The sequence below is a fragment of the Anabrus simplex genome, chromosome 1 (assembly GCF_040414725.1).
Source record: "Anabrus simplex isolate iqAnaSimp1 chromosome 1, ASM4041472v1, whole genome shotgun sequence".
Taxonomy (NCBI): Eukaryota; Metazoa; Arthropoda; class Insecta; order Orthoptera; family Tettigoniidae; genus Anabrus; species Anabrus simplex.
In genome coordinates, this window is record NC_090265.1 from 1,330,114,009 (window position 1) to 1,330,141,020 (window position 27,012).

The following is a 27,012-nucleotide window of genomic DNA, read 5'->3' on the forward strand; positions in this document are numbered from 1 at the left end:
GTCTTCTGTTTCTTGGGCAGGTGTTTAAAAGCAGTAGACTTCATTACGAGGTTAAATGCCTTACACAGCTCTATTAGCCTTTCTCCATAACGATTTGTTCTCTGGTGAGCAGGATAGTTTCCAACGATGTTTCGGAACTTTCTCTCTTTGCCTACCTGGGCATTGAAATCGCCACGCATGATTAGGGTATGTTTGTCTGGAATCTTGGATAAAATCTCCTCAAGTTCTTTTCCAGAATCTATCAGTTCCCTCTGGGTCTCTCTTGCTCGCTTGGTTGATCGGCGCATGAACGTTCACAATAGTATACATTTTGTTTGTGCTTCGAAAGGACAGAGTCAAGACTGCTATTCACAGAGGTGAAATCTGTTATTGAGTCCAGAATCATTTTTATTATTATTATTATTATTATTATTATTATTATTATTATTATTATTATTATTATTATTATTACTACTACTACTACTACTACTGATTGCCATTATTATGGATGCTGTAACATATGACTGTAGAAATCTTGCAGGCTTGATGTACGATATGAAATTAATATTTTAAAATGGATATTTTAATGTTAACTAGCAACCTACCCCGACTAAAACGGTTCTCACTCTCGAACCGTTCATGCAAATTATGTACTTTAAAGGTTATTTTAATCCTTAATGAGTCCTAGAGGAGGTTAAACACTTTATTTGGGTGTACAATTTGGGAAAAATCTCTTTCTTTATTCATTTATTCGTTTATTTGAAAAGTGTTTTTTTTTATTTATTTTTTATTTTTATTTTTTTTTAACCGCCAACTATGAACTAAAATAAATCTAAAGGGCAAACGGTTGGAGATAAGTATATGCTCTCACAGACCTTTTTGTAAAGCTTGAACAGCTCTACATTTCTATGCTTATAGGCTACTTGGATTCTATCGTGGACGGTTCAGGCAGCGTAAGCCATGGAAGGCACGACTTTCTACTTATTCCGTATTTGTTTGAGAATACATTTTCAGTTTGTTCAATATCCATAGCCATTTTCAGTTTCTCATTGCTTTTAATCTTCTGAAATATACCGTTCACCGTAAATCACGTGAAGTTTGTAAGAGATCTTCCACCTAAATGTTTATATTTCGTGAAGTTAATTGTGCCTCACGGCATGTAAGCGTATGTCAGTTATGCCTCCAGGCCGAATACCTAGTCTCACCGGAAACCACACTTCGCTCCCATACAGCCGTCATTCCAGTACTACCTACAGTTCAATGGACATAATCAACCAACAGCGTCTAGCATGACAGTGATTGCTGCTTGTCGACAACACGATTTCCAAAGGCCGTGCCAATTTATCACCGTTACAAACATCACTCAAGGAGTGCTTTTATTTAGCGCATTAACTTCAGACTGAGATTACATGAAAAAGGAAGTTAATTAACATTTAAAACAAGTTTAGAAAAAGTATCTTATCGCAAAATTTCATTACAACGGGATGTGTGGTTCGTTAGAAGGGGTTTTAAATAACATTGTGCTTATGGCAATTTGGCTGGGCCTTACAAAAATCTTCGTTAAAAGCGAGAATTTCTTAAGAGCGGGCACGTCAAAACGAGTTCTACTGTAATACTAAATTACAGTATGTAAAGTTAATCTAACACAACCAAAATATGTTATAACTGAAATAAGAGAGACATGGGTCCAAAACACGTTTGGCTGCAGCCTTCATCAGTGGAGGATTGGAGTTTATTCCTTTGCAGCTGAAATTTTGGATCCATATCATTCCTTTACGTGTATTCGTAGACATATACATATTTCACACCTGTTAACATTCTTACCTGAGCACATATGAACTGTTCAAAAGCTGTGGATTCATGCCACCTACTTACCTTCCAAATTCTTAAATCGTGCATCTATTCCTTTCAACATGTTCTGCACTTCTAAATACGAATATGGATACGTAAATGCAAAATAGGTAACAGCTCGCAGATTCTCCAAGGTGCGGTACTTGAAGCTCAGGATGAACACATTGTCTTCACTCTAAGTAAACAGCATAATTACATCACATTATTATGAAGAAGTGAAGGAACAATATAATTCAATTAAAATGTAATGAACACTAACAACGTAAGTAGGCTTATCCTTTATCCTTTCCCAATGAGCGCGACCTGGTATCATTCGATATACAGGTGCCATGCCTTGGCTATACATCTTTGACTGCTTATTCAAATTGACAATATTCAACTTTACCAAGGAAAATGGTGCACCCCCTGTAAAAAGAAAGAAAACATGTATCCAAAGTTTAAATCGATACAAATTCAAAAAGCATGATAATCAAGAACAACAGTTTCTTTCTATAATCCTGACGCTCAAAACGTTAGAAGGAAGAATGAAAGAAAGAAGAAAAAGAAAGAAAGAAAAAAGACAGAAGAAATTGGCAAATAAACTCGACAAGGAACTTTCAAATAGCCGTAAACGATTGCCATGAGCTATTTTAAATACAAATAGCATGTCTCCCTAAATACTATGCTTGAATTCATATCAAAGTAAACCTATTAAAATATTACTTTATGCAGCTAATATCAATGTCTCGATTTCAGTAAAGAAAGGAAAGTAAAATTGTGAATTATGGACTGGGAAGAAGATGATGATGATAATAATAATATTTTCAGAATGACTAATCAGAGACTGATCAAAAGAATTCTGAACCTTGCCCTATCAATGAAAGTAAAAAAAACAATTGGCTGCTCAAAGTTGGAAAAGATCTTCAGGAAATAGACATCACATATAAGACTGTGTTAGACAGATCTAAGATCAGAAAATTAGCCAACAATCACTGCTTTAAACATCATCCAAGCACTAACACCAACAAAACCTGGCCAGAAGATCGCAAGAAAAGCTACAGCGAGAAGATAAAAGAGATTTTGGGAGAAGAAAAAGATAACGACATCAGCTAAATAAGTTCAATCACACTCCTTAGTTGGTCATAACGAAGAAAGAATAATAATAACCCTCGCCTATGTTGTTCTTCGTGATGTATTCGTATGCATTGCATGTCAGCCATTGACTTTGCTTACTTAAAGTTTTAGTCTCCTTTCTTTTCTTCGCAGAACTACTACTACCACCACCACCACTACTACTACTACTACTACTACTCGTGGGCACCGAACCAGTACTATTCGGTCGAGTATCACTCGTGGGCACTAAACCAGTACTATTTGGTCGAGTATCAGTGCTACTGATGCTTGGTTGAGGATCGTTTCTGTGCAATGACTGATTTAATTCACGATCTTATGGTGCGCTAATTTGTGGGTTTGATTCCCCCTGCTTCTACATTACATGAAGCTATACACTTCACAAATATTGCAAGACTTTCAAACAGCAAACAGAGCACGTGCAAATTGTCTGAACTGAGAAATGAGACTGATGTCTACTTAATTTGAGGTGCATTGGCAACAGACCTGTGAAGATTTCTGTTGGGGAATGAGAACTTCTGTTTTAAAGTCCACTACTGTCATAAATCACCCCCTACTGGGCAAACAAGTGGCCAAGAGATCAAACGTTTGCTGAACTGTTGCGTTGCCCTTCGCAGGTATACATACTGGTTGCTTATAAAGAAAATAACACACGGAAACCAGTTTATTGTCTCACAACTGGATGTCACGCTGAGGACAATGTTGTAAGGAGTTGAAAGGGAAATGAAGGGTTGAAACCACTACTGATTCAAAAGTACAATATCTTCATGGGAGGTGTAGATAATAAAGATAGGTGCATTTACCATGCCACTTGTTCCAAACCGACCAGAAGGTACTGGAAGCAAATTTTTTCAAATCTTCTACATATGACATTATTTGACGCATACATCCTGTACATAAAGAACACTGATAAGCCTTTAGCAAAATGAGACTTCATGGTCAGTATAGTTAGGGGATTGCTAAATGAAAAATTCCCAATTCCAGTTGTGAGGCCAACAGGTCATGCAGGAGGCCCCTCAAATGCTCTTGAAAAATTTCTACAGAATAACAATCGCCTATGTATTGTGTGCTTGCAAGAAAAGAAGAAGAAGTGGTCTACATTCTGGTGTCCAGGATGTAATGGTGGTATTCACCACGGGTGTTATCATAAACTAGTGCACTTCTGGAGGCCTGACAATCGTGGAGTAAAAAGAAAGGACCCAACCCAAGTGACTCTTCGTGAAATGTACAAGTGGTAGCATACAATTGTTGTATATATTGTTGTATATTTTTTCCAGCTAAGAACAGTATTATAAACTATATACCAGTACACAACTATTTACTATGAACTGGTGCTCCCTTCATATATGTAATTTTTTAAATTTACCTACATATAAAAATATTATATATAGCAAAACTTTTGCAAAAACAAATAATATAAACATTCAATATATTTTTGGTCTTACATTTTTTGGATGATAAATAACAGCTTTAGTATCATCATCATCATCTTATTCCTTGTACTTCTGAGGATAAAAGGGTGTGCTGTTTATGTATGTATTACATGTCAACGATTTTTAACACAATTTATACTAAGAGTCTGCAACACCGGTAAAATATCGCTGCCACTATAGGAAAAATGACTGCCACTTTGAGGATTAAATACCCGCACATCATCGCCTGCATTTAGAAGAACGAGATCATTTGAGGAGTCCGGTGCCTTGGGGTCTGCCTGAGGCTATTTCGACACAATCTGTAACACTTTGGAGCTGGGTGTGAGTGAGGTCATCGACTGTTTAACCATAACGTGGGTGTAATACCATGTGACAACTAGTGTCTATATAAGGAGGAGTATCCTATAGTGGTCAGTCAGATGGATGGTGAACAGTGCAATAGTCAGTAATATGGAGAGCGAGGCCACAGTTGGTCAGTGAGTCAGTGGGAGGTAGAGCCTTACCACAGTCAGTGACATGGATACGTAGTTGTCAGTGACCAGATGGATTATATGTTTGAAGTGTCTATTCGGTCGAGTTCTTGTGTCAGTTCGGTGACAGCTGAATATTGAGTTGTCGTAATGCAGACTAAAAGTTATCAGTGAATTAATGGTAAAGTGAAGTGAAGTGTGGTTATATTTTCAAGCCATGCTATATCTCATTTGTGAAACTAAAAGGATACTTCACCAAATTAGGTTTGAGATACCTACACCTGATACCAATTCACAGGAATACATCATAATAACACTCAAAGTGTTCAAGGTACTGTTAAGTGAAACAGTGAGGGGTAAATTTCTTGTATTGCTTTCAAATGTCCGGTCAAGAGAATTTCAAATGCAATGCCTAGAGTTTCTTTCTGTTGTTATTTAGGAATTTGACATTGTCATTCAAATTATCGCAGCAAGTCTCACCATTTAAATTCAAAATTTAAAGAATATATTTTGTTTAGTATCAAATAAAATTAATTGTTTTATTTCAATGGTAGATCAGATAACCTCAAATTTTAGTTGAGAAACCAAACATCAATGTCCTTTTCCCAGAACCTGTATGTTATGCTGTCAAAGTAAGCTTATTACCCTACACCCTCGAGTATTTAAGATTCTCATCCTAAGTACTGTTACATGTATTTGTGACCCTTTTAATCACAAAGTGTCACCACAACGTGGAGCTCGAATAATTCAGAACTTGTTCTGAATGACAGCTAACTATAGGTTGATTTTGGGAAGAATATGCACATCTAAACCAACGGAATTATAACCGGTAAATTTGAGGAGTGTAATTTTGTGTTACATATTTGTATTTTGGGCACATGTCAAGGGATTTGAAAAGGGAAATCAATTTGAGATCGCGTACTATTACAAGAGAACCAAAGATGGACAAGGAAGACAATAGCAAGTCACATGACGAGGAGGCTATTGCTTCTACGGACATCTAAGGTGAGGTTGAGAATAGGGAGTTGACGACCATGGTGGAAGGTTCTGAGAAAATTCAGGAAAGTGCAGAAGTTGAGAAGCACACTGAAATTCGAAAAGAAGTCTCAGGGGGGATAGACCTACAACTTTTAATTTGCTGATGTCCAGAATGACCAAGCTCAGCAAAAAAGTAGTAAACAGTTAAGTAGCAAAATGGAACAAATGAGTAGTAATAGTAGTGGTAGTAGTAGTAGTAAACAGATGGAAGAATTAATTGGTAGTAATAACAAAATTTTAATGTGATCAATAGTAAAATAGATGGGTTAAGCGAATCATTAAATAGTAAGATAGATACTATTAGAGGTAACTGATCAAATATCTAAGTTAGAAAATAAGTTAAATAAAGAGTGTGTTGATATTAGAGGTGAAATAGAGTTGAGTCGGAGTAATCTTCGTACTCAGAGCAAGCAAGTCAAGGGAAACATGTACAGAAAATAGTAACAATATCGTACAGTTAAGCAATAAGATTTCTTTTTTCTTTTTTTTTGCTAGGGTCTTTACGTCGCACCGACACAGATAGGTCTTATGGCGACGATGGGATAGGAAAGGCCTAGGAGTTGGAAGGAAGCGGCCGTGGCCTTAATTAAGGTACAGCCCCAGCATTTGCCTGGTGTGAAAATGGGAAACCACGGAAAACCATTTTCAGGGCTGCCGATAGTGGGATTCGAACCTACTATCTCCCGGATGCAAGCTCACAGCCGCGCGCCTCTACACACACAGCCAACTCGCCCGGTAATAAGATTTCTAGTAATCGGGAAGAAATTCATGAGATCGTAGAGAAAAGATTAGACAAGATCCACAATGCAGTTGTGCAAGATACGAAGGAATGTACCAGTAGAGATGAACAGATGGAAAGGAAACTTGGGCGGGTCAGTGAACTAAAGAACAAACAGGAAACTTTGTCACAGAAGGTGACAGAAAAGGAAGAAAAATTACAGGAAGAATTGAAAATAATGAAAGAGAATGCTGAGAGATTAGCAGAAGAAAAAGTTTTGAATTGCCAGAGAGTACTATGCCAAGAAATTAGAGGAGATAGATTGCAAGAGCAGTGGTAGTAATGAGTGGTTTATTCAGTAGGGACTAAGATTTGCCCAAGTTTTCTGGAAAACAGTTCATTCCTATGGAATTTGTAAAACTAGTCAAGAAAAGATTTGCAAGTAAGTTGAGGGATAATATTATCTAATGGGAAGCATACCGTAATATTATGTCAAATTTAGGAGAATTTAAAGAGAAGTTCATTGACAAGTTTTGGGATGAAAATGTACAAGGTCGTGAAAGACAACGTATAATGTTTGATAAATACAGTTGAACCCGTTTTATACCTAACTCTGTTCTGCGTAATTCGTATTTGTAGGTAATTTCCTTTTTTTTTTTTTTTTGCTAGTTGCTTTACGTCGCACCGACACAGATAGGTCTTATGGCGACGATGGGACAGGGAAGGGCTAGGAGTGGGAAGGAAGCGGCCGTGGCCTTAATTAAGGTACAGCCCCAGCATTTGCCTGGTGTGAAAATGGGAAACCACGGAAAACCATTTTCAGGGCTGCCGACAGTGGGGTTCGAACCTACTATCTCCCGAATACTGGATACTGGCCGCATTTAAGCGACTGCAGGTAATTTCCTTTAGGTCCCGGCAAAATATAATTTAAAGGCGTGTTAATTGAACCTTATTTATACGGAATCCGTTTATACGTAATTCGCTGTTATACGTATTAAGTGTCAGTGAAATATAACTGAGTTTTACGTAATTGTAATGAGCACGTTTTTTTTTAAAGCAAACTACTGTATTTACGAAGATTCCTCTTTGTCGGCGTAGGCGGAAGTAGAGGGGTCGGGTTTCGGTGCTGAAACAGAAGAAAAAGAGTTTCGCCGAGTAACATTGTTGACCCTTACTTACTAGCGGCTTAACAAAGGCCAACCGAGAGAGTCCCTTTTGCTCTCTATCTCGCTCCTCCTTTACCTTCGTCGTTTTTGACCTTCACAATGCTGCCAAAGATTAAGATACATTACAAGCAAAGTGGGCGGTTTCAGTGCAGAAACAAAAGAAAATACAGTAAATTTGTTTGAATATCAGAATTTCTTTTGTGGGAACAATGGAGAAGTAAAATGTCCACAATGCCGGTATCTGGTGTTACAGTATTTTGTCATTCAGTTGCTTTCGATTAGCCATGGAGAACAGAAAAAGGAAAAGTTATACCCTAGATGAAAAAGTAAAATTTATACGAGAAGTGGACGCTAATCCACACAAAACCAAAACTGATTGCTTCAGACTTAAGAATTGCTTATAGCACGCTATGTACAGTCATCAGTAAAAGAAACGCTATTTTGGATGAGTTCTTAAAACTGGGTTCAAAATCAGCAAAGCACAGCCATCAGCAAGAAGGAGGTACGTAGATTTGGAGAAAGCACTTTTCACATGGTTCCAGCATGAGTGGGCTGCAGCTCTACCAATTAGCGGCAACATGCTGAAGGCAAAAACGATAGATTTAGCAAAAATTATGAGTATCACTGCTGATTTCAAGGCTTCATCAGGATGGTTGCAAGGATTTAAAGATTGTCATGGAATCACATGGAGAACAATTTGTGGTGACTCAAAAGCTGTGGACGACGTCATAGTGCAACACTGGAAAGAAGAGGTTCTGTCGGTATCGTAGCGATGATCAGCCTCTAAACATCTACAAATGTGATGAGACCAGCCTATTCTACAATCTCCTTCCTAATAAAACATTAGCTGAAAAAGGTGATTCATGCCGTGGAGGGAAGAAAAGTAAAATTCATGTAACAGTACTTCTCACCACCAATGTAGATGGATCTGACAAACTTCCTCCACTTGTGATAGGAAAATCGAAGAATCCAAGGTGTTTTAAGGGTGCAAAAACAAAACCTACGGAATATGAATCCAACAGAAATTCTTGGATGACTATGCTTCTAATGGAACAGTGGTTGAAAAAACTGGACATTAAAATGAAAAAGAAACAGAAGAAGATCCTCCTCCTTACGGATCGATGTGCAGCACATCCCTCTCAAATCGTTCTGAAGAATGTCCGAGTGGAATTTTTTCCTCCTAACTGTACCAGTGTTCTACAATCACTTGATTGAGGCATCATTGCAAATTTCAAAGTGCATTATAGAAAAATGCTGGTTCAACATTTAATAACACTGAGTGATGCAGGAAATGAACCTCTCTTCATTAATTTGCTACAAGCCATGGACTTTATTTCGGCTACCTGGAAGCAGGTGTCATCCTCCACAATCAGCAACTGTTTCAGTAAAGCTGGTGTTTTACTAGAAGAGGCTGCCTCTAATGATGATTATGGGGACGAATGTTTGTCTTTCAATGAGCTAATGCTACTGGAGGGTTTGGAATTTGATACTTTTGTGCATTTCGATGAAAATCTGGCTGTATGTGGAGAGCTACTCGATGAAGAGATTATTGCTGATGTATGCCAATAACGCGGTGGTGATGGACCAGCTACAAGCGATAGTAACAGTGTTGGAGATGGAGATAACGACTTGAATCTTGAAACACCTGAACTGAGTGAAGTGTTAAGTGCAATCAGTGTGTGTAGGCATTACATCAGTATGAAAAGTTGTAGTGAAAATGTTTTGAATTCACTACTAAGTTTGCAAAAGGAGGTTTATACTCTTAATGCAAGAAACATGAAAAAAGCCAACCTATCTGATTTCTTTAACCCTCTACTGCATACTGTTGCCATTAGGCAACAAATAACTTTTCACCTGTGTAAATGGATAAATATTATAGAGAGAGGTAGTTTTACTGCACACCTTCAACTGTACAGTCAATTAAACACATATCCCAGTGATCCCTCTCATAGTCTTCGCATATAACAACTGTTTGTATCCATTCGCCAGGGTTCCATTTGGGACAAAAACATCTTCCGCAGCGTTGATTTGTGCTATGTCTAGAATTTTAGGTCAGGATACACGGGATTTTGTGACTATGTACATTCATGATGTGGTAAGAGCATCCCACACTTTTGATGAACTCATAGAACATCTGGACATACACTATGTGATCAAATGTATCCGGAGACCTGGCTGAAAATGACGTACAAGTTCGTGGCACCCTCCATCGGTAATGCTGGTATTAAATATGGTGTTGGCCCACCCTTAGCGTTGATGACAGCTTCCACTCTCGCAGGCATACGTTCAATCAGATGCTGGAAGGTTGCTTGGGGAATGGCAGCCTATTCTTCACGAAGTGCTGCACTGAGGAGAGGTAGTGATGTTGGTCGGTGAGACCTGGCATGAAGTTGGCGTTCCAAAACATCCCAAAGGTGTTCTACAGGATTTAGGTCGGGACCATGTGCAGGCTAGTCCATTACAGGGATGTTACTGTCGTGTAACCACTCCGCCACAGGCCGTGCATTATGAACAGGTGCTCGATCGTGTTGAATGATGCTATGGCCATCCCCGAAGTGCTCTTCAACAGTGGGAAGCAAGAAGGTGCTTAAAATATCAATGTAGGGCTGTGCTGTGATAGTGCCACGCAAAACAACAAGGGGTGCAAGCCCCCTCCATGAAAAGCACGATCACACCATAACACCACCGCCTCCGAATTTTACTGTTGGCACTCCACACGCTGGCAGATGACGTTCAGCGGGCATTCGCCACACCCATACCCTGTCATCGGATCGTCACATTGTGTACCATGATTCATCACTCCACACAACGTTTTTCCACTGTTCAATCGTCCAATGTTTAAACTCCTTACACCAAGCGAGGCGTCGTTTGGCATTGACTTGCGTGATGTGTGGCTTATGGACAGCCGCTCGACCATGAAATCCAAGTTTTCTCACCTCCCGCTGAACTGTCATAGTACTTGGAGTGGATCCTGATGCAGTTTGGAATTCCTGTGTGATGGTCTGGATAGATGCCTGCCTATTACACTTGACGACCTTCTTCAACTGCTGGCGGTCACTGTCAAGTCAACAGACGAGGTCAGCCTGTATGCTTTCGTGCTGTACGTGTCCCTTCACGTTTCCACTTCACTATCACATCAGGAAGAGTGGACCTAGGAGTGTTTAGGAGTGTGGAAATCTCGCGTACAGACTTTTGACACAAGTGACACCCAATCACCTGACAACGTTAAGTCTGTAAGTTCCGCGGAGCACCCCATTCTGCTCTCTCACGATGTCTAAGGACTACTGAGGTCGCTGATATGGAGTACCTGGCAGTAGGTGGCAGCACAATGCATCTAAGATGAAAAAAGTATGTTTTTGGGGGTGTCCGAATACTTTTGATCACATAGTGTAGTTTTACAGAAAATTAGAGAGGGGGGCTTCACATTAAACCTGGAAAAGTTAACATATTGCACACAAGAGATTACATTTTTGGGGCACACTGTATCTGCACAGGGGGTAAAAACCACAACAAACAAGATTAGAGAAGAGTACTCCACGTAATGTTAAACAGTTAAAATCATTTTGAGGGGGGTTTGCAATTATTTTAGACGTTTTGTTATTCAGTATTCAGCATTGTTAGAGCCATTTAGAGGATTAATGAAAGGCGGAGCTAAATGGAAGTGGACGGCTGAACATGATGAGCCATTCCTTATGCTGAAGAAAAGTTTTAATGATGCCGTTATGTTAAAATACCCTATGCGTGATCGTGAGTTCATCCTCATGACAGATGCATCGGAAAAGGATATTTCCGGATGTTTATGCCAGAGGGATGATGAAGGAAATTTGGGTATTGTTTCCTTGGCAAGTCGGGGACTCAGCTTGACAGAAATAGGTATACCATTATGGAAATTGAGTTCTTAGCCATTATTTATTCGTTAAGTAAGTTTAGGATGTATGTATTAGGAAATAACTTTGAGATAAGGACAGATCACCAGGCATTAGTATTTATTATGACATGAAAGTTAACAAGTAATAGAATGACAAGGTGGATTTTGGCTATCAGTGAATATGACTTTACTATTAGACACACTAAAGGTAAAGATAACGTCTTGGCCGATTTCCTCAGTATGAATCTATCAGGCAATATGGAGACCAGGTATGTAGAGATAAGAGAAGGAATACTGGTATGTGTGGGTAGTGTAACTGATCACATGATAGAACGGGACCGGTTACGTCATCTCAGGTTGGAACAAGAGAAGGGGGATGAAATGTATGCTATCCTGACCTTGCTAAGAGATAAGGAGGCAGATGTAGTAAAGGAAGGTAAACACGAGTACAAACTAAGCAGTGGTTTCCTGTCAAGGAAGTGTCATTCTGATCAATTTAAAGTTTGTGTACCAAAGTCATTACAGGAAGATATGAAATTGCCATAATAAAATCTGTCATTTTGGGGCAAACAACGTTCTTTATGCAATTCAAGGGAATTTTGTGTAGAGGAATATGGGAAGGAGTATAAGTAAATTACTTGCAACTTGAGATCTATGTCAACACAGTAAGCATCCTAACAGAAGGTTAGAGAGACCACAGCAGCCAGTCACTCTAGACAAGTCAGGTCAACCTATATGCGTAAATCTGTTTGGACAACTAGTAAAATCTCGGTATGAATAACAATATGCGTTTGGTTTGATTGAAGCCTTCAGCATCTTGACTCCTGCACACATTCCGCATCCTGTCTGTTATGTTTAAAGCAATATGGATTATTGTGTTTTCACAATTCAGGTTGTGGGCACTCTATTTTAACTTACATTCTGGAAATACCACGTCATTTAAGTTGCATTTTAATTTTCGTCTTAGCACGCAGCTGTGAGCTCGCATCTGGGAGACAGTGGGTTCGAACCTCACTGTTGGCAGCCCTGAAAATGGTTTTCCGTGGTTTCCCATTTTCACACCAGGCAAATGCTGGGGCTGTACCTTAATTAAGGCCACGGCCGCTTCCATACCATTCCTAGGCCTTTCTTGTCCCATCATCGCCATAAGACCTATCTGTGTCGGTGCGACGTAAAGCAACTAGAAAAAAAAATTGTCTTTCCGTAAGATTGATGTTCACCTTGGTGCTGTTTTTATAGAAAAACAATTACTACTGTTTTTAAGACGAAGATTCAATAATAGTTTCAGACAAGGTTTTAAACTGACATTGTGATAATTTTAATTCTTTATGTTATCATATTTTTAGAAGTGCTTTAATGTTGTTTTTTAGATGTAATGTAATTTGGTTTTTAGACTACTGTAATTTTAATTTTGACTATAGTCTTTTTAATATGTTTACAAAAGTTCAGGAACATCATTTTAAGATTTAAAAAAATTAAGGTTGAAGATGTTCTTTATATGAGCAAAACATGTCCCTTAGAAGAATTGTATGAAAGTGTAGACACCAATAAAGGTGATTTGTATTGAATAGGTGGACAAAAAAATACTTCTTATTATAATTGCTATGAATAACATACCACTTAGTCGAGCAGCTAGTCTTCTTTGTCCCAAGTCTTCCCAGCCCAAACTTTGCAACATTTTTTTTAACGCACCTCTTTTGTCAGAAATCACCCAGAACATATCGGGCTGCTTTTCTTTCGAATTTTTCCAGTTCTTGAATCAAGTAAACCTGGTGAGGGTCCCATATACTGGAACCATACTCTAGTTGGAGTCTTATCAGAGACTTATATGTCCTCTCCTTTACATCCTTACTACAACCCCTGAACACCCTCATAACCATGTGCAGAGATCTGTACCCTTTATTTACAATCCCATTTATGTGATTACCCTAATGAAGATCTTTCCTTATATTGACACTTAGGAACTTACAGTGATCCCCATAAGGAACTTTCACCCCACTGCCCTGTAGGCATTTGTTTACCTCCATACACTTTCTTCATAACTTCCTTGTTGACCTCCCTGTACTCCATCTTCGCTGCTACTTTTCTCGTTTGACTGGAGCTGACCAGTGCCTTGTACTCTCTCCGCTTTTCAACTGATTCCCAAGTGTTATCCGATTTTCATTCTTTCCTCCTTGGTTCTCTGTAGCCCACTATCTCTTCACTTCTATGACTGTGTTTTATTTAGTACTTACCTCTTCATCTGGTTGTTCAGCAAGGGCCTCAAACTTATTCTTCAACTGTACCCTAAATTCATTTCGGACTTTTGTTTTTTTCCAAATTTCTCCAAGTTCAAATGTTTCATTTGCACAGCTGCCAGATTTATCGGTGCTGCAACATTCAACTGAATGTCAGCAATCGTAAGGCAATGGTCGCTCGTTACACCAGGTTCATATTTATTCCTCACATCCAGGAGTAAATGTCTCCATCTTTTCCTTATTGCCAAGTGATCGATTTGGTTTTCTGTCCAGAGATCAGGTGATACCCATGATATCTTGTGGCAGTTCTTATGCGAAAACAGTGATTCACCTACAACGAATTCTAATGTAGCTGTACATCACCCCTACAGGCAACCCCTTACTTCAGCCTGTCCCAACTCTGCTTGACTGAGTGCAAACAGTCGCGCATACTCAGCAACAGTGCTCGGAGACCGGTTGAAGGACGAACGTGATAGCCAATACGTCACCGCATGAAGGTCATAGCACAAGTCCTCGCACTTCATGCCAATCCTGAGGTTGTGAATCTCTAGCCATTATTATTTTCTTCTCCTATTCCCTGTCTACCAGTAATTTCTCTTCATTTTCAATACCAGTTTTTGCATTTAGGTCTCCCATTCTTCATTCCTGCCAGTGTTGATGTTAGCCGATCACAGAAATCCTCCTCCTCTTCTGCTATGTAGGCACAGAGCACTGCATGATGGTCACAGGTCTAACTTGGTTCTTATTCACACAGTAATTAACCTATGTGATACAGGAGTCCATTCCATTATGCTATTTTTTGCTTTCTTTGCGAGTAAGACACCCACTCCACTAGAATGCTATTCATTTGTTCTCTTTCAGATTAAATTAAGACAGACACCACCCTCTTCTGTTCTCACCTCTCCGTAGCCTGCCTACCTCGTTTCTCTCAACCTAAGTATTTCCTATTCATTTCAGCAATTACTTCTCTCAGTCTACCAGTTTCATGCATGATGTTTTGCACTTCAGAATCCAATTCATGTCCTGTATTTCACTGCAAAAGTCATCTCCATAAAATCTGGCTGGTGTACATTTTGTCCAGTTTCTAAAATAAGGTTGTTTCAGGTGTGCAAGTTGTTGGCTCACAGCACCCTATTCCAGTGGAGAGGTTGCTTCCTGCTTGCGCTGGACTGCAGAATTATTCTGTAGGGGTTATCTCCTTTAGTCTTTAAAGATTCCTCTTTACCACAAGGCAGTGGTTTCTTCCTTATTTAACACCAAGAAGAAGGGTTGCCTCCTCTGCCAGCTTCGCTGTACTAAAGGACTCCTCCTCCGCCATTGCTGCCATTGAGGCATCTACTAGAGCCCATTAGCTTGTCACTTTTCAAAGTTCCTGTAAGGTCTTCACAGCTATTGCAGTGGTAATGGGGCACAAATAGTCCCTGTTGTACATCACCCCTACAGACAATCCCTTACTTCAGCCTGTTCCAACTCTGCTAGACTGAGTGCAAATACTCGCACATACTCAACAGCAGTGCTCGGAGACTAGCTGAAGGGCGAGCCTGATAGCCTAATGTGTCACTGGGTGAAGGTCATAGCACAAGTCCTTGCACTTCATGCCAGTCCTGAGATCGTGTCATTTACCGTAACATGTTACTATGTCAAGCCGGGGAGGCCCGCTGACTATTTTTACTGAAAGGATGGACTCCCACAGTGTCTTGTATGTCAAAAGGTGCCGAATTTGACAAGGAAATGGAACGTACAGTCATCATACAACACTTCATTCACCTCTGTCTGAACAGATGGAAAGGAAAAGCACAGCAGGAGCTCATAGGTAAACTGAAATGCGACATGCGCAAAACACAGCAAAAGAAAAATATCACTGTAGATTTGTTTGAAATAAACCATTACAGATTAGCAGCAAAACCTACTCACACTTTCTTTTCCAGGTGAATGATATCAAAGAAAATAAGAGTGAGGCAACAATATGAGCAAGTTACAAATTAATAGGGGGCAGTATTCTATGACCTACAAATGTATGAAATATGTATGCATTTATGATCTAATAAACATAAAAATATGACCTATAAAATTCAAAATATGACTTAATGAATAGCATCTACGTTACATAGAAACACTTTTATTATGATTGCTACAGGCTGCAATTAATTTAGAGTTAAAAAAGTTTTAATTCTTTAAAACCTTTAACCCAAACGATGAATATTTCATGAACTAGTTAAGATTACACTGCATACTCCTAGGCAAGGATGAACTCTGTGGAAGACATAAACACTACAGTTACTTTCACTATTCAATATTCAATCAGTTTTAATTTATACACAAAACATATGTTATTTGAATTAAACTTCATACCTGATCTAGTCTCCATTATGAGAATTGTTGCAATTTATGACCACATGCATCTTAAGATTGTTGAATGAGAATCCCCTCCTGTTGTCGCTGAGTATCACCTTGTAGCGAGAAACACTTCTTTCGACATCACATGATGTAAGGGGAGCATGCTTGAATAGAGTTAAATCACTTGGAGAAAATTCCTGGAAATCTGCAGATGAAGGGTTTCCACAAAGAATGTCACCTATTCCATGCAGGTACACAAGTCCACTATTTTTTCCAGTACATTTTCTAATTTTCTACACACCCTAGATGCTATAGTTCCTTTCGCATACTTTAATGGCTGTTCAATACACTTTACAACATCCAGTGCATCGCTTAGTTCTGCACCTGAAACTTCCAGTTGAGTGATTGCTCCAGATAAAGAATTAAAATTGGACTTTATGTAAGCCAGGTCCGCCTTTAATGTAGTGCTTGAAAATAAATCTTGAGTGGTTTTTAATGGAGGACGATTCTTCAGGATCAAAAGACTTCACGATCTTCTCCACGGCATCTAAGCTGTTGCAATAGTACACTGCGGCATCAACCCAAGTCCCCCATCGCGTTATAACTGGCTTGGGAGGTAGGGGTAGTGAAGGTGCTTCTCCTTGAAATTTCTGAATGCGAAGTGGAGCTTTGACAAACACTTTCTTACAGTTCGATATTAATTTATCAACTTCAGGGTAGCCACTTCTAACTTCTTCAGCTGACCCATGCAAGGCATGTTACATGTATCATTTTCGGGCATAGCATTTTAAGTCCCTTGGCTGCCTTCACATATACGGAGCAGCGTCAGTTACAAATAGAAAAATGTGCTTTCTCTTTGCCCTGTTTGGCCACAACAGATTCATTGAATTGTCGAAGAGAACTGCAATGGTGGAATGGTTTGTCTTCTCTAGCACTTCACATGTCAGGAGGAACGTATCTCCAGGCCGGTCTTCCTTCAGCGTGCCGACGATCACATTTGCTACATATCTTCCATTAACATCTGTGGTCTTGTCTATTGAAACCCATATCTGACTGTCTCCCACGCCACGCCTTATTATAACCAACATCTCTTCATAACAAGGGGTCAGATAGTCCTTCCTGAAAGTAGATTCGTTGGGAACAGGATGCTTTGTATATTCTTCAAGAAACTGTCTGAACCTTCGGCTGTTAAGTTTCTTTAAAGAAATATTAGACGAAACCATCATCTTGCAGAGATCTTGTGAAAATTGTGAACACTGTGAACTTGATGTTGGGGTTTCGAATAGCAGACGTTGCCTATTTTCGAGTACAGAATATCTAGTTACACAATTCTTATGTTTTACAGTATTACAGTGTTGTTGCACAGAGAAGCGTTTTTCGGCAGTAACTTTTACCTCACACAACTTACAGAATAATATCACTCCATCCGTACTGAATATGTTTTCACCGAACTCACAAAAAAAACTTTGCAACTTCCCACAAATTGAGACTTTCGTTTTAGGCATATTGAAAGGAACTGAATGACTGAAGCTCCCTAATGACCAAGGTCATTCAGTGTGTTGAAAGTGGAAGAGCGAAGGGCGAAGGAGAGAGATAAGAACAATGACAAATAACTGCAGAATTACCTCTGCTTCCATGTAAACAATAGCCTGGTTTCCAGGAATTGACCCAGCTAGCAAACAATAGCTCCTACCTGTTAGAAACATTCCATACACTACTTTACAATGGTTCTTCAGTAGTATATTCCAGTCTATCCTGAAAAATAATTTCTAGAGCTTATTCTGATTTTTATAAAATGAAATTCAAATGAAAATTACCAAAATATGCCGTTATAATGATATTTCGTTCAAAATATGCCATAAAAATTAAGAAAGCCTAAATATGCATTTATATGCTCAATAAAACCTGTTTAATTTTGATTATCATGCTTGGAAACGTGTTGAAAATATAAGATTATAAGATATAACGTTAAGGGAAGAAATATGACTTGTCATAGAAATCCGCCCCCTACAAATTACTAACTGGTTTGATAGAAAGCATTTTGGGTTTAGGAATAATTCCAGTGAAGATCATCTTGTAGGATTCCAGCAAGATATAGCACAGATATTTTCAATTTCTTGCACTTCATGCCAGTCTTGATGGTGTGTAGGTAAAATGGACTGTATCACTGTTGACCTATAAGCTCTTGACAGGGTAGATCATGGGAAATCACTATTGACCTATAAGCTCTTGACAGGGTAGATCATGGGAAATTACTGATAAAAATGAGGGCCATTGGACTAGACAAAAGAGTGGTTGAATGTGTGACTAAATTTCTAGAAAACAGAACTCAGAGAATTAGAGTAGGGGAAGCATTATCTGATCATGTAATGATTAAGAAGGGGGGGGAGGGGGGAAGATCCCACAGGACCTCCATATTTTCCTATATATATGTGTGATATAAGTAAAGAACTGGAATCGCAGATTAGGCTATTTGTGGATGATATTATAGAGTAGTAAATGAGTTGCAGGATTGTGAGTCACGGCAAGGGGACTTCATGTTGCGAGATGGACAGCAGACATTGGTATGAATGTAAATGGGATGATGTAGAGGGAGTAAGGAGACAAGATGCTCAACTAAGTGGTATGTTCGCAAGAAATCAGCTTCATTTCCCATATCAAATCTTGTTTACATTGAATCAATAATAATAAAGGTTAAAATAAGGTAAATCCATTTCCCTCCATATTCAACCATCCACATTGATTTTAATTGACTTATTTTAACGTTTTCAGATTCATATAGTTTTTAACCATAAGGTAATCCATTAAGAGAATTTTTAAGAAGATAAAATAGACTTTGTAATTTCACCTAAGCATTGTACAAAGCTGAAGATGTTCCCAAGTAATGAAACATGTACTAAAGCAAACATATCAAAAAGGTGGACATTTATTGTTAGTGATTCAATGTAAGTGGTATGTTTCGAGCTGTCAGTGGAGAGTTGGCATGAAATGACATAAGTAGATGAATAAGCTTGAACAGAAGTTTTAAAAGTACGAAAGATCATAATGTGAATATAAAGTTGGAATTCAAGAAGAAAAATTGGGGCAAATATTAATTTACATGACGAGGAGTACGGGATTGGAATAAATAATCAACAGAAATGTCGATAAGTTTCCAAGTTCTTTGAAAATGTTTAAGAAAGATAAAAAGTTGATAGGGACTCTGCCACCTGGGCATCAGCCCTAATTGCAGACCACTGATGACTGAATACCGGTAAGTCATGCAGATCATTACGATGAAAGCATTCTTGGAGGGGCCTATCGTGATATCGTGTAAGTTTGTTGTTGCGGAAAGTTTATCCCAGGGGAAAATCGTAAATCTGAAGTGGTATTTCTCCCGAAACCGACAGTGTCTCGTCATATTTGCGGCATGGGAGGGGATTGGAATAATAACGTTAATTTATTAATTTGACCACCTAATCAATACAATAAGTCTTGTCTTTGTTGATTTACATTGACATGTTAACTAAAATGGTACATGTTTCGCCTTCTATATAGACATCATCAGTCATTGCCTTAACCTTGAAATAAAATCAGGCATCTGATTTAGCCTACATATATATAAAATAAAACTAATTTTTAAAAAGCCTTGGAGAGACTTGAACTAAAATGAACATATAGTAAAAGGCTTGTACAATGTTGATTTTAAAGATATTGCAATGAGTGAGGAGTTTACAATTGGTAAAAGTATTTGCAATATTGACATTAGAAGACTACTATTATAATTAAAATGAAAAAAGCAACAGTCTGTTGAAAACAAGTGGTAAGATTGCTATAAAATTATGTTGACCAACCAGCGGTTAAAATTAGACAATGACGAAAATTAAAAATAATGTTGAATAAAATAATGTTGAAGGATGGTCAAGTGACCTGTAATTATTTGTTTACATGAGATAAAAGTCGAAAGTCAATGGCATATGGTGAAGTTGTGGTTCACTTTGATGAAAAAATACATAGTTGAAGGTTGATAAACAATGTTTAAATTGGACCTCTATGGACCATCTCAATTTGATGCGATGCTAAAATGTTGGTAAGAATATGGGTTTATTGACATTCTGTCAAAAGGCAATGTGACAGTTGAATCTGTAAAAGGAAACCAGAAGCGTGGTGTTAATTGTGTAAAAAAAATCGTAATAAAATGTTTAAGTGGAAATTGTGTACCCTTACCATTTGACGATGGTGAGGGTAACTTGTTACGTTGAGCTAAAAGTTATTGACGACTGTCGACTTCTTACTACAAGTGTTATAGCTGTAGGTTTGTGTTGGAGGGAGATCTGTATGTGAAGGCGTGAATATGGGCTTGTTTGTAGTACTTGGAGGGGAGCTGCAATTGGTAGGAGAAAAAGAGGAAAAGTATATTGCTGCTCGTTTTGTAACAGTGAGATGCCGTTGGAGGGAGCATTATTAGAGTGGGTGTGGCTATGGGTCTATTGGTTGCATTTGAATTAGAGGTACTGGCGGTGAGGGGAAGGGAGGGGAGTGTATTAGTTGTAGAGGAGGTGGGAGTGCTTATTAATTTGAGGTTGAACATTTTTAAGAATATATTGGTGAAGGGAATTGATTCTTGTAATAGAAATAAAATCTGTTCATACTTGTTTACAACAGACTGTTGCTTTGTTCATTTTAATTATAATACTAGCCTTCTAATGTCAATATTGCAAATACTTTCACCAATTGTAAACTCCTCACTCATTGCAATATCTTTAAAACCAATATTGTACAAGCCTTTTACTATATGTTAATTTTAGTTCAAGTCTCTCCAAGGCTTTTTAAAAATTTGTTTTATTTTATTTATATGTAGGCTAAATCAGGTGCCTGATTTTATTTCAAGGTTAAGGCAATGGCTGATGATGCCTATATACAAGGCAAAACATGAACCATTTTAGTTAACATGTCAATGTAAATCAACAAAGACAAGACTTATTGTATTGATTAGGTGGTCAAAATAAATTAACTTATCATTATTATTCCAATCAAATATCATCAATACAGATCAAAAATGATATTTATCACATGGGAGGGGATCTCGAAAGACAGCTCAAGTGTAAGATTCAATAACATGGAACATTAATGGGAAATGCTCTATTCTGTGGCTTCAAACAGCGAACTGCAAATGGTCCGGTGACAGCAGGGCTTCATCACTCATTTAAAAAAATAAATGCTAAGTCGGGAAGGATATGGCAAGTCTGTTTTATTCACCAAAAAGCACTCCGTGCCACAACAACTGCAACATGTTCTGAAAATTGTAGTGACATGTATAGATTTTGTCCAACGTCACTGTGTTAATCATCGTCAGTTTAAAGGATTTTTACGAGATCTCGAAGGAGCTTACGGTGATATACTCTACCGCAGCACAGATCGCTGGCTAAGTCTGAGAAAAGTTCTTGACATATTTTTTTGTCATTCATAAAGAAATAGCTCTTTTCCTGCAAATGAAAGGATAGACAAACTTGGCATTTCTTGCAGATATAATAATGCACCTAAACCACCTGAGTAAGTCACTGCAAGGGAAAGATCTAACAAACATAGATATGCACAATAAACTAAAAGCGTTCACAGAAAAGCTCAGTTCGTTTGAGTGGCAAATTCGAAATGGACTCCTGAGACCTCTTTGGACAATTATCCCAAGAAGATCTTTCAGCTTCTCCAGCCTTTCGAAGCGAGGTTCCAAGAGCTAGATATTTTGGAAAAAAAAAAGACATGAGATTGCTCAGCACTATCTTCTCAGTAACCCCTGATTACTTCCAGTCGTCAATGCAATTGGAAATAATAGATTTACAAAATTCTCCCTTACTGAAAGGAAGATATTACAACACTCTGGATTTGTCGCAATGGTATCGTTTATTACACCAAGAAAACTTTCCCAGGCTGCACAAGATTGCAGCACAGATTGTGTGTATGTTTGGGTCCAGATACTATTCCAAGCAACTTTTCTCAGCCATGAACAAAATGAAAGCAAAGACAGATCAATGCTCAGGGATCCAACAATAAAGAGTGCTCTGCGCATCACATCAGCAAATACAATGACTCCCAATTTATACACACTTGTTTTCAAAGTAAACCGTGTATGTTCTGATACCCCACAGACATTGTATTCTGCATCTTGAACTTTTCTGTTCAATAAATCCTATACTCCCAATTCCGCAGCCATCGTAAACCCTTTCAACAGTATTCCCCATCAACAGACTCTGCCAGTATCCACTGGGTCGTGACAACAGCTTGCCCCAATGCCGAGCAATATTGCGTGCTGCGGGCATACTTCTGCACTCTATACTTAAACATATTATGCCACAGAATGGACCAGTATTTTCATGTTTGCAAATTAATAATATTATGATTACAAACCATTATTACACCTTGTGTAAACTTAGTGATATAATATTATGATACCGATTCAGTGGTCGACTGCCAAGCAGGATGCTACTGTTATCATGTGATTCATTCCCTCTACTCCTGCTGTATGTATGCCGCTTGAATGAAAGGCCCGTGTCGGCAAGTAACACTAATCTACTGTATATGATAGTGCACTAAATTAATGGCTCCCGCTCTAGATGCTGAATTGGCTGCACCCAGTGACATCTGGCACAAAAGGACTAAAATATATTCTTAAAATAATAATGTTATTAGTTTACATCCAACTTAGATGTCTAGGGGCCAGAAAATTGGTCCAACACGAATTCTATTGCGTGCCAGTAAATCTACCCATACAAGGATGGTGTCTTTGAGCATCCTTAAATACCACCGGACTGAATCAAGATCAAACCCATCAACTTAGGCTCAGAAAGTCAGTGCTCTATCAACTGAGCCACTCAGCTCGTCTAAGTATTCTTGCCTCTTGATATATCGGTCATAGAATAATTCGACAAAAGGTCATTGAATTTGGCAAAGATGTAATTTTCTTTATTAACCCTCTTGCACTCAGCACACCGATCTATCGGTGCAAGAGGTTATGTGATGATGTAGATGCTGATTCCCATAGGGAATCTGGAATATTTGTCCTGGATGAGTATATTTACAAATTACAAAAGAAAATATTTATAAAATCCTCCTATCAATACAAGTCAAGTCATCTGTTAGATGAAGCAAAGTCTATATATGTTTCAGCCTAATCTCAAGGCCATCTTCAGTAGTAAAACAATGATTACATAATATACGAACAAATTAAAAATCGTAATGATGTGAAGTGATAGTGATCATGATTAGTGAGTTAAAAACACATTGAGGTACAAAGTCCTCTCGTCTAATAGATCTTGCTGACTGTTAAATAAAAACACTATGCTGAGGAGTGTAGTGAGACCGTCAATACAGCGAATAAAATGTGTATAACATTTGTAACTAAAAGTTGTCGTCTCGAATGGAGATGACCTTTACAAAAAACAATATAAATATAAGTCACCACCTTATCAATACAAAATTTATTCACATTCAGCTAGTAAATATGGTCAAGACCGGTTTCGACCCCTAGGGGGTCATCTTCAGTTGACGTGCATAAAAGATATATTTTACAAAAACATCACATATAATGATTAAAACTTAAATTAAATCGAACTGATCATAAATGTTGGTATGTATGTCTTGGTACATTTGAGCTATTGTATGTGTCAATCCTAAGTTTCCCAGCATACAGTGTCAAGGTAAGTAGTTAGCTAATATACATCATCCATGAAATTACATGCTATTTTTCATGTTATCACTATCTAATTTGGGTTGTACAGTGTGGAATGAGATGTACATACATTTGTGTAAATTAATAGTAGTAAGTTCAGTAATATACATTAAAAATTGGTTCTTAAATTACATTAATTGATTATTGATCAGTCATATGAAAATGTAGAATTATTGGTTTGGACACTTGTGATTAAAATATTAGTATGCAATACCTTGTTGGCATATATCTTAAATACTAAAGTATCAGTTTATAAAGCCTATTATTTTATGTCTTGGAATAGGGTTAAACTTTTAAAAAACTATTTGTTTTGTTGAGCATAGGTATTGGATAATCTTGTTAAATTGGACACACAACTAAAACAGTGGTATATATATACCTTGTTAAAAATACATTGCATTAACGTTATTAATATGTGGTGCTATATATACATTGTTTGGGGTAAAATGGGGTTAACGAGGTTTTCACAACAGTATTTGATTAATTATAATGTTGTAGATGTTGATTCCCATAGGAAATCTAGCCAGGCAGGCATCAATTTTTGAAAATGAGACATAGCTCTCATAGTGCATTGGCACTGCTGGTGGCTTCAAGTAGGCTATGCAGTGGCCTCCACGGTATGCACTAGCCTTGCGTCTTGGGTGGTGTGCTAAGTCCCAACTGACGAGCCTAACTTAGCACACGAGGGCGAAACGCAGGCAACCAAGAACGAGTTAGCTGGAAAATTTATAATGTCCAATAACGGACCATTTATATTGGTATTAGTTATAATGTTCCGATATAATGGGTCCGTAAAAATATATAACTATATACAAAATTGCGGTTAGATAAGTATTTGTATAATCTGCTTGCAATTCAGGTAATATTTGGTTGTAATGTCTGGCGATATTTTAGGCAGCTACTGTTGTTAGAACTATTAAGAGTCTTGAATATATTGATGGAGCATGTTCTTCTTTTCGTGTGCCATAATATGTTGAGTTGGTGACATTTGTAAGAACGCGTTGAATGTTATGCGTCCTGGTAGGGTGCACGTTGATTTTATCGTAGAAGCATATATGTTGTGAAAACAAAGTATCTGGAAGTAGAAATAATGAGTGTGAAAATGGTGTGGTATGAAAGTGTAATAGTAAATCGTATGTCGTTTCACTTACTTTAGGTGTTGGAACCGTGCACTCTGTGTGGCTGCCTGTTGAGATCTGATGCGTGTTGCTCTGAGATTGTAGTTGGCGACGGTAGAGGGGAGGTTTGGGGGCATGGGTGGAGTGTTAGTAACGGGAGTGGGGTTGGAGGGGAGGAGGTCTTGGGGCGGTTGATTTGAATGTATGGATTTTTGTTTATTAATTCTTTTAAGGTAGAAATCTTTTAGTAAGGGAATTACTGCATGAAAAAGAATATTGTTTCTGTCTATGCTTTCATTTTAAGTTGGAGTTCGGATTGACGTATTTGTCTAAATTTATGTAAAATTCTTCTATTATACTGAGCAAGGGACTTTTTGGATTCATATTGAGGATTTGCATGTCACTATTAATGTCCGTGAAATTGTGTTTTTGATCGTCAATGTGCTGACCCATAGCTGAGAAGTGTCTGTGTTTGACGGCATTTACATGTTCATTATATCGTATTAAAAAACTCCTACCAGTAAGCCCTACATAGCTGGCTCGGCAGTCGTTGCATTTGAGGCGATAGACTCCTGAGTGATTGTATTTATTTATGTTATTAACTGATTTGGAATTGTATAGTATGTTGGTGTTATTGCGTGTAGTTTTGTATGCTATTTTTAGACCTTGTTTTTTGAAGATATTTGTTATGGGATGTATATGGTTATTGTTGTAAGTAAACAGTGCATATTCTTTTTTATCTTTGGTGATTCTGGTTAGCTTGGTTTTCGGTTGGTTTTTGACTTTGTTGATGATCCGGTTTATCCTCTTTTATATCCGTTTTGTTTTGCTATTTCGTGGATTGTGTTTAATTCTTCATTTAGATTTTCCTTTGAAAGTGGAATGTTATATGCTCTGTGAATCATACTATAGTATGCAGCTCTCTTGTGAGTATGTGGGTGGGTGGAGTCTATCTTTATTGTATTTGATGTATGGGTAGGTTTTCTATATATGTTGTATGTTAGGTGGTTGTTATGTCTGGTTATGGATATATCCAAGTAGTTTATGGTGTTGTTATATTCAGTGTCCATGGTAAATTTAATATGGGGATCTATTTTATTTAGTTGTTCTAAGATTATGTTTTCATTAGTATGTCTATTGTCCATGCTTATGAATGCATCATCGACAAACCTGCACCAATAGATGATATTTCCTATTTTTTTGATTTCTTGGTGTTCTAAAAAGTCCATATATATATCAGCTATTATGCCTGATATTGGTGAGCCCAGGGGTAATCCTTTCTGTTGATAGATAGTGTCATGGAACTTGAAATAATTGTTATTGATAGCAAATTGTAATAGTTTTATAAATTCATCTATTTCCAATTTGCTTAGCTTACTATGGTTATAAAGATTGAATTCTATGATAGTAATAGTTTTTTGTGTGGGTATATTAGGATACATGTTTGTTATATCATGTGTTGCTAGCTTGTAGAAATGTTCTATTCTTATATTCTTAGTAATACTGCAAAATTCTATTGAGTTTTTTATGGTTTTATTTGCTTGAAATACAATGTTTTTTGAGGAATTTTTGAATGTATTTGGATAATTTATAGATAGGGCTTGGCCTGTAGTTTATTATGGGTCTCAGAGGAATGTTGTCTTTATGGATTTTAGGGTAAGCTTTAGCTGTAGGTATCCCTGGATTCATGGTGATTAATTTTGTGTTTCCTGTTCGTTCAAGAGAAAATTGATGTTTTTTAGGAGAGTTTTTAAGTTCTTTTGGATACTGTTAGTAGGATCTTTAGTCTTAATTTGAAAAGTTTCATCTTGAAAGCAGGTTTTTGTTTTTGTTATATATTCCTCTTTATCCATAATGACTGTAGTGTTTCCTTTGTCTGCCTTTATTACTAGTAAGTTATTTTGCTGGACCTTAATTTGTATTTGGTTTGTGATTTCTTGATTTTGAGGTTTTTGGGTGATTTTATTGATATATTGTGGTAG

At 37.8% G+C, this 27,012-nt stretch overlaps 1 protein-coding gene across 5 annotated transcripts in view; it reads right to left on the reverse strand.

The window, feature by feature from the left end:
- The window catches only part of LOC136858309 (cytosolic carboxypeptidase-like protein 5), a 376,851-nt gene that overhangs the window by 296,631 nt on the left and 53,208 nt on the right, over positions 1-27,012 (reverse strand). For all 5 annotated transcript variants that reach the window (XM_067137753.2, XM_067137752.2, XM_067137756.2 and 2 more), the window contains 2 exons: positions 2,090-2,235; positions 1,855-2,005 (listed from right to left, as the gene is read on the reverse strand). In XM_067137753.2, coding sequence (XP_066993854.2) covers positions 1,855-2,005; positions 2,090-2,235 — 297 coding nt within the window. The remainder of the gene's footprint in view (positions 1-1,854; positions 2,006-2,089; positions 2,236-27,012) is intronic.